Source organism: Zootoca vivipara, chromosome 12 (genome assembly GCF_965207765.1).
Source record: "Zootoca vivipara chromosome 12, rZooViv2.hap1.1, whole genome shotgun sequence".
NCBI classification, from domain to species: Eukaryota; Metazoa; Chordata; class Lepidosauria; order Squamata; family Lacertidae; genus Zootoca; species Zootoca vivipara.
The window spans coordinates 33,570,457-33,578,408 of record NC_142595.1 but is presented as its reverse complement, the minus strand read 5'-3'; the positions used below and the strand labels follow the sequence as shown (position 1 = coordinate 33,578,408).

At 49.7% G+C, this 7,952-nt stretch overlaps 1 protein-coding gene across 1 annotated transcript; it reads left to right on the top strand.

Moving 5' to 3' along the window:
• Nucleotides 1–549: 549 nt before the first annotated feature.
• Nucleotides 550–7,158, top strand: LOC118094629 (zinc finger and SCAN domain-containing protein 23). Its single transcript, XM_035135186.3, has 4 exons — nt 550–2,534; nt 3,797–3,926; nt 4,388–4,477; nt 5,471–7,158. Exons 1-4 carry the CDS (start codon nt 1,734–1,736, stop codon nt 5,938–5,940), a joined length of 1,491 nt encoding a protein of 496 aa, XP_034991077.1. The 5' UTR covers nt 550–1,733; the 3' UTR covers nt 5,941–7,158.
• The last annotated feature ends 794 nt before the right edge of the window (nt 7,159–7,952 follow it).

Below are 7,952 nucleotides of genomic sequence, written 5' to 3'. Positions count from 1 at the left end.
CACTCCCGTGCACGCACATAAACCCGTGCTTCCGCGCCGAAGAGCCAGGTTATCGCGCATACAAAGGCACTGGCTCAGCCTGGGCTGGATTTTTGAACCTGCTTTCGCTTCTTAAAGGGCAGGTCTGTCCCCCACCCCCTCTTTTGTTTTAGTATGGAAAGAGCGTGAAAAGTTAGATGATTTGAGCCAGCTTTGCGGCGACGCCGATCCGGTCTCTCTTTTCTGTTGATAACGTGGCGATGAATGAGATTTTCCAAGGGTTAATATGATAGAGCAGGGGAGTGAGAGAGGGGCTTCGGAGAGGAACCTTCCTGCTCTGCCTCTCTGGCGATGGAGATGGGAGGGGGCAGTGTTTCAGCAGGAGAATCAGGAGTTTGTGGTGGAGGCGAGGCAGCCCTGAGGGTGAGTTCAAAAGAGGTGCCTGGAAGATGGAGAACTAGCACCCATAGGGAGAAACCTTTAGCTGGAGAGAGAAAAGGAAAATAGATGTAAATCCATGAAGATCAGGGGGTGCTTAGCAGCTACCCCTGCAATTATTAATTTCCCAACAATACATGCTTTCTAATCAAGATTGTTACCCTCCACCATGCCCCCCCCTACCCCCGCAGCCCAAATTCTCCTTTAGCTGCTTGAGTTTCCAGCCTGTGCAGCCGAAAGGGATGTGCTTTGCTTTCAGAAAACTTGTGCAATTCATGCATACAAATGGGCAGGAGAACAGACCTTTTATCAGCTAGATAATAAATCTGAAGAAGTGTGCATGCACACGAAAGCTCATACAAATGACAAACTTAGTTGGTCTCTAAGGTGCTGCTGGAAAGGATTTTTAGATAATAAACAGACACCCCTTAAATATCTCTCACCATGGACAGAGCTGAGTGCGATCCCAAGTCGATGCTGGACTCATAAATACCCCATCCCTTGCCCGAGCCATTTCTGGAAACAGTTTAAAGCCAGGTTAAATGCCCTTGATTCTCCCAAATGACTCTGAAAAGTACTGGTTATGCAAAGACTGATGAGGACATTATTAGAAGCCTCTAATTCCTTCCCAAGAACTACAGTACTGAAAGATCCTTGGGCGGGAACCCTGAGATTAAACAGGTTTCATTTAAAAGCATAGTTTGAGAATGTTGAGAGAGGGCCAACATTGCTTCACTAGCCTCTCCCTAATCTATACCGTATCTCATCCTTTCAGGAGCAATTGGTTCTCATCGCTCAGAGGTGTCACATTCCTCTAGAGATCATGATATCCTAATTAGGGCACTCACTTGATTCAAGAAATGCTAGCTGATTCATCGTAGCTGTTTTAATTGATCAAATCTGCACATTCATAAAACAACAGCCCTGGAGGAAAAAACTATTTTGCTCTTCATTTTTCAGTAATGCACACACACGTTGCAGCAGGCAAAAGAGACCTACCCTGCTACGTAAGACAGAAAAGGAAAATGCCTTTCCTGGGATGGTTGCCTGCCAGCACACATGCTGTTTGTATGTCCTTGCCTTAAAAAATGATTTTTTAAAAAAAAAGGAAAAAAGAATCTTCTGCCTGTTTTGTTCACACTTGTTATCGTACAAAATAATTTGCAATTGGCTGATCTGATGTCTGTTTAAACGATGTTGCTGTTACGATTCTTCTGTGGCTGCCTCAAATCGCCTCGCGTAGTCACTGATGGATGTGAGAGAGGGAGTTTTGGGGAGCAAGAATGCAAGTTTGAAGCGAGTGTGAAGGTGGTACCATGAGAGAGAAGATGGCCACAGAGGAGGGGGCCGAGGCAGACCTGGGGGCTGTGACCCAAGCCCCACTGAGCCTGCAAGGCATTAAAATGGAAGAGCAAGCACCATCAGCCCTCAGAACGGGACAAGCCCTAGAAAAAGCAGGACAGGCTTCTGGTGTCCTTCGTGCCAGGAAGCTCTTGCAATGGAAGGTGTCTCCACTGGTCAAGGAGGAGTCAGATGCAGAAAGGACCCAGCGCTGGGAAGTCCAGGGTCCAGAGACAGAACACCCCCTTTCCTTTGGATGGGGGAGTGCAAGGCCCTCCGAGGCCGAACCTTGGGATGACACCCTGGCGCTTTTCGCTTCCTTTGAGCACGTGGCCTACGCCTGCCGGTGGCCGAGGGAAGAGTTGGTGGCCCGGCTTTTGCCAGCCCTGGGCGGGGAGGCCCAAGAGGCTTACCTCAGTTTGGACACTAGTGACAGAAGGGACTATGGGAAAGTGAAGGCAGCCATTTTGAAGAGGGAACCCGTGGCGTTGGAGAAGCGGAGGAGGCACTTCCGGCAGTTCCAGTACCAGGAGTCAAGGGGGCCGAGGGATGCTTGCCGGCGGCTCCGGGAGCTGTGCCGTCATTGGCTGAGGCCGGAGAGACGAACCAAAGAGCAGATCCTGGAGCTGCTTATCCTGGAGCAATTCCTGACCATCTTGCCAGAGGAGGTCCAGAGCCAAGTTTGGGAGCAAGTCCCAGAATCCTGTGCCCAGGCGGTGAACCTGGCTGAGAACTTTTTGGCAAGGCAGCAGGAGGCTGAGAGGCAGGTACTCCAGGTGAGAGGATCCTGCAGTTCCTTCTTGATCCCTGGGGTCCCAAGATGGTCTAACCATGTGGGAAGTTTTCCTTAGGTGCTTATCAAGGGGAGACAAAGCACCTCTCTCCTCATGATCACCACCTAATAAAATCCTTCTCATGTAAAATGTCTTCCTAAAGACAAAGATGGTCAAAGCTGCTTCATGAGCTATGAAAATCTGGTGCAGGAAGGCTTGGAATGATATATTTAATTCGTATAGACTTTAGCTGTATGGGGAACGATGTAAGTGCTTTGCCGAAAGTTAGAAGCAAAGAATGTCCCTGTCCAAAGACATAAAATCTAAACAGACAGGACACAAAAGGCAGGGAAGAGAATTAGGTGGTCAGGAGTGGGGAACCTACTGCCCCCCCCCAGATGTTGATGGACTCTGGCTCCCATCATCCCTGACTATTGGCCATGCCAGCTAGGGCCGATGGGAGCTGGAGCCCCACAGCATGGGGGGAAACCACTGGTTCCCCTTTCTCGGCTTACCCCTTGTGGTGGTAAAAGTGTAAAATCCTACAGCTTCTTAATGTTTTTTAAACCTTCCTGACTGTAAGGAGTCCCAGCTGAGGCTCTGTGTCACGGACTGGCTGGATGCAGAGGAGGGGTGGGAGGCATCAGTTGGGAACCCCCAAGGGAAGAAGGCTCAGAGCCAGGGGACTGGTGGTGGGATGATGATGGGAGATGAGAGGGAGAAGAGGGACAGGCTGGGAGGAGGCAGTGTTAGAAGCTGAAGAGGTAACAGGGTTTAGTGAGTGGGGAGAGTCTGTGGCAGAGGGAAGTCCAGAAGCAGAAGCAGGAGAGGAGGGAGGCAGAGACAAAGAAGTCAGGGGGTCTCCCTCTCCTGCTGTGACCAGCTCCCTTCCCCATGGTCTCCCAGGGCCCGAAGGGGTTATGAAGAGGGAGGAGCAGAGGCAGGCATGCCAGAGAGTCTCAGATTGCTTGGGAAGGACCCAGAGAGGAGTAGATTATGGTATCTTCTGAGTAGGGGCAAAACCTACTCAGAAGAGTTGCTGTGCTCATTAGGGCTGGCTTCCCTAAGCTTATAATTTGTATGATTTAATGCTGGCTGGCTTCCTGACATTCTGACATCAAATCACGCTGACTTGTGAGAGTCTCCAATTCTTTCTCAAACCCAAGCTCCCCCAAGCTGTTCCAGGGAGTCTGTGCCAGGATGTCGAATGCTCATTCCTACCGGCCCTGTTCCTGCACTGAGCGGGACCTTCCCTGCAATTTCAGGTGTCAGGGCCGTTCGAGGACATCCTCGTGAGTTCCGCAAGGGCAGAGCTGGCTCCGTCAGACACCAGGCAGAGCCTCCTCTGCAGGAAGGCCAAGCAGGCAGGTGGCGGTGGAGATGCCAGCTCTCTGGGTGAGTAGTTGCTGCATTTTTGAAATTCAAGTTTACATAGGCATTGCCATCTTCACAAGTGCATAGCTTGTACTGTTGTTTTAACTGTTGAGTGTTGGATTTAACGTAGATTGTTGTTCTAAGTGTTGAGTAGCATGTGATTGGTGTGACCCCCCCACAAGCCCAGAACTGCAGGTGATCAACTGGGTCACCCCACCCCTACATTTGCCTCCAGCTCTCCCCTTGAGCTCTCCCCAGTTCTGTAAAATTAGTGTGCAGCAACCCTGCTCACAGAATTACTTATGGGGCCATCCATACCAGCTGTTTCCTCCATGTCTTGGGAACAGCAGTACTATGTTCCAGTTCATGTGATGTCCCTTCTTGGAGTTCCACTTCCTGGTTTTCAGGCCAGGGCTGAAATTGTTCCTTGTTCTCTTCAGCCAGTTTTGGCCAAACCACACTGTGTTTCTTTTCTGATGCAGGTTCTTCTGACACAGAGGCGACATGGGACTCACTGGCAGACGAAGGGGGCCCTGGAGGATGTGGGAAGCGAGACCCTTCTGCAGGGGCAGGTGGGTAGGGTATTAGACTGCTCTGGTATACAGGAGACATCCAAATCCTTACAGGGGAAGCTAACACCTTCAGAATTATGCAGCACAAAGGTTTACCTTTGTCGTGAACTTGCTAGGCAGTCTAAAGCAAAAGCCACTTTCCGTTTCAGCTCCTTTTCCCCCATGCTCAACACGGGCAAAATAATGTTGAGATTCCTGCATTGCGGGGGGGGGTTGGACTAGATGACCCTCAGAACCCTTTCCAATTCTATGTTTCTATGATTTTTACAGAGTTGCTATAAGAAAGCCAGTATGGTTAGTGTTGGATTAGGACCTGGGAGACCCAGGCTCAGATCCAGAAGCAGCCATAAAGCTTATAGGGTGACCTTCTGCCAGTCACACTCATTCTCTCTCCTCTATTCCCCTTTATAGAGCTACAAGTCCCTGCGAAGAGGGGTTGACTGTTAAACCACTCTGGGAATTGAGAGCATTGCGTAGGAAATTGAATGGTCTCCCAACATCTCTTAGCACCCTGAATAAACTGCCCTTCCCATAATTATTTATGGGAAGGCATGACCATTCAAAATGGAATCACAGCGCTTGAGATGTATGGTGTGAATGTGGGAGGAAAAAAACAAGAATTAATTGACTTGGCCAGTCATTGCCTTTGACACTACCTGCTGTTGGGCTCCCTACTTTCTGCCTTGCCAGTCAAAACGGGCGCCAGCTGTTCCTTACATTAAACATTTCTTTTTATTCATTAGTGCATTTACACCCCACTCAGGGTTGGCTGGCTGCAAATATTCAGCTGTATCATTTAGAGCAGGCATAGGCAATCTTGGCTCTCCAGATGTTTTGGAACTACAACTCCCATTTCCCTGACCGCTGGCCCTGTTAGCTAGGGATCATGGGAGCTGTAGTTCCAAAACATCTGGAGAGCCAAGGTTGCCTATGCCTGATTTAGAGCCTTCCTCCTGCAGCTTTAGGCCCTCAGTCTTCTTTTCTCTCCGGCAGCTGGTAGCTGTGGAGCTGCATCTGGATTCTCTCCCCTCCCTGCACCGGCCAGAAATGAAGAGTATGGAGAGAGGCTTGCGGGAGCTGAGGGGCTCTCAGCACACCCGGGCGCCGCCGGCAGGGACAGCACGTATCTGTGTTCCCAGTGCGGGAAAGGGTTTCGTTGGCCGTCGGCGCTGGCCGTCCACCAGAGGACCCACACGGGGGAGAAGCGGCACCGCTGCGCCGAGTGCGGGAAGCGCTTTGGCCAGCGCGGGCATTTGACGGTGCACCGGAGGATCCACTCGGGAGAGAAGCCGTACGGGTGTCCTCAGTGCGGGAAGCAGTTTGTCGACTCCTCTCACCTCACCAAGCACCAGAGGACACACTTGGGGGACAGGCCCCACCACTGCGCTGAGTGCGGGCGAAGCTGTGCCAATAAACGCTCGCTGGTGCAGCACCAGCGAATTCACAGCAGGGAGAAGTCCTAGGCCTGGGGAAGAGCCTAGGCCTCTCCTGAGATTAATGGACTCAGTTATTTTGCTGTAAGGCGGAGATTTGGCCCTCCAGGTATCACTGGGTTGCAGCTGCTGCCATCATCGCTGGCTGTGATGGAGGACCAAAGGTTCAGTTCCTCATTCCTGGTGTAACTGAAGAGAAAGGAGTCCTTTTTCCACCCTGTGTCCCCCTGAAGGAAGAAACCAACAACTGCTCATGATTCTCCTTCCATTTACCTCCAGAGCCCCATTAACCCGTCTCCCTAGCCAAACAGAAGCAGCACCTGCTGCTCTTATTCAATTAGCCTCTTTGTCTTTGGTCCACCATTTTGTCTCCATTGCAGTGGTTTTATGAGGTAGCATAGGTAACGCTCCCCACCTCCGCCACTCCATAAGGTAGCATGAGGTACCATCTCACCAACTCCTATTTCCATAATAATACAGTCTTAAAAAGGTAAAGGGACCCCTGACCATTAGGTCCAGTCGTGACCGACTCTGGGGTTGCGCGCTCATCTCGCATTATTGGCCGAGGGAGCCGGCGTACAGCTTCCAGGTCATGTGGCCAGCATGACAAAGCCGCTTCTGGCAAACCAGAGCAGCACATGGAAACACCGTTTACCTTCCCGCTGTAGCGGTTCCTATTTATCTACTTGCATTTTGACGTACAGTCATACCTCAGTTTAAATACGCTTCGGTTTGAGTACTTTCAGTTTTAAGTACTCCACGGACCGTCTGGAATGGATTAATCCACTTTCCATTACTTTCAATGGGAAAGTTCGCTTCAGGTTAAGTACGCTTCAGGTTAAGTACGGACTTCCAGAACCAATTACACTCATACTTTGGGTTAAGTACGCTTCAGGTTGAGTACTCCGTGGACCCGTCTGGAACGGATTAATCCACTTTCCATTACTTTCAATGGGAAAGTTCGCTTCAGGTTAAGTTCGCTTCAGTTTAAGTACTCCACAGACAGTCTGGAACGGATTAATCCACTTTCCATTACTTTCAATGGGAAAGTTTGCTTCAGGTTAAGTACGCTTCAGGTTAAGTACAGACTGCTGGAACCAATTATGTACTTAAACCGAGGTACCACTGTAATTCATTTTTTTGGTACCCCTTCCATCTTGACTGCGTTGCCCCATCTTCTCTGGATGCCTTCCTACAGAATATATAAAAACACAACAGAACGCCACACATTAAACGCTTCTGCATACAGGGCTGCCTTCAGATGTTTTTTAAAAGTCAGATACTGTAGTTTTTTATTTGCTTGATATGGGACGGAATGGCGTTACAAAGGGTGGGTGCCACTGCCGAGAAGGCGCTTTGCCTGGTTCCCTGTAACCTCACTTCTCACAATGAGAGAACTCCTAGGAGGCCCTCAGAGCTGGTCCTCAGTGTCTAGGCTGGGGATGGGGAAGGAGACACACTTGTGTCATAACACTTGCCCAACGGTGGTTAGTGTAACTGAGTGTGGACAACAATGGGGCCTGACTGGGGTAGAATTACTAAGTGGAGGGAGGGGGCAAGGCAGGTACCGGTACAGTTAAGATGGAAATAGGACTCTTACAGGGAAGAAAACATGTCAAAACCTTTTCGCTGCATCTGGGTTTTTTTTATTAATAAAAAAACAAGGTCATGAGTACTGAAAAGGTTGGCTCAGTTAGAGGTATAAAATCTGCTATTTACAGTTCTGCTCTGGGGTCTGTGTGTGCAGAGGGGCAGTAGCAGGACCTCAGTACACTGAGATGAAAGAGATGGGGACATGACTCCTATCTGGAAGACAGTGCAAATAAATAGTCCCTTGCCACTTGAAAGACTCACAGATACATCTGACCCACCCCTTAAAAAACACCCGTGCCACAGGCAACACATTTGCCAGCTGTTGTGGTACCACAAAGAGCTTTGGTGTTTGGCTAACCCAACAGAATAACACAACTACTCTTCTGACAGCATTTGTGCTTCTCCAGTTTCTTTCTGTGCCAATGATTTCTTCTTATTTTTGACAAAAG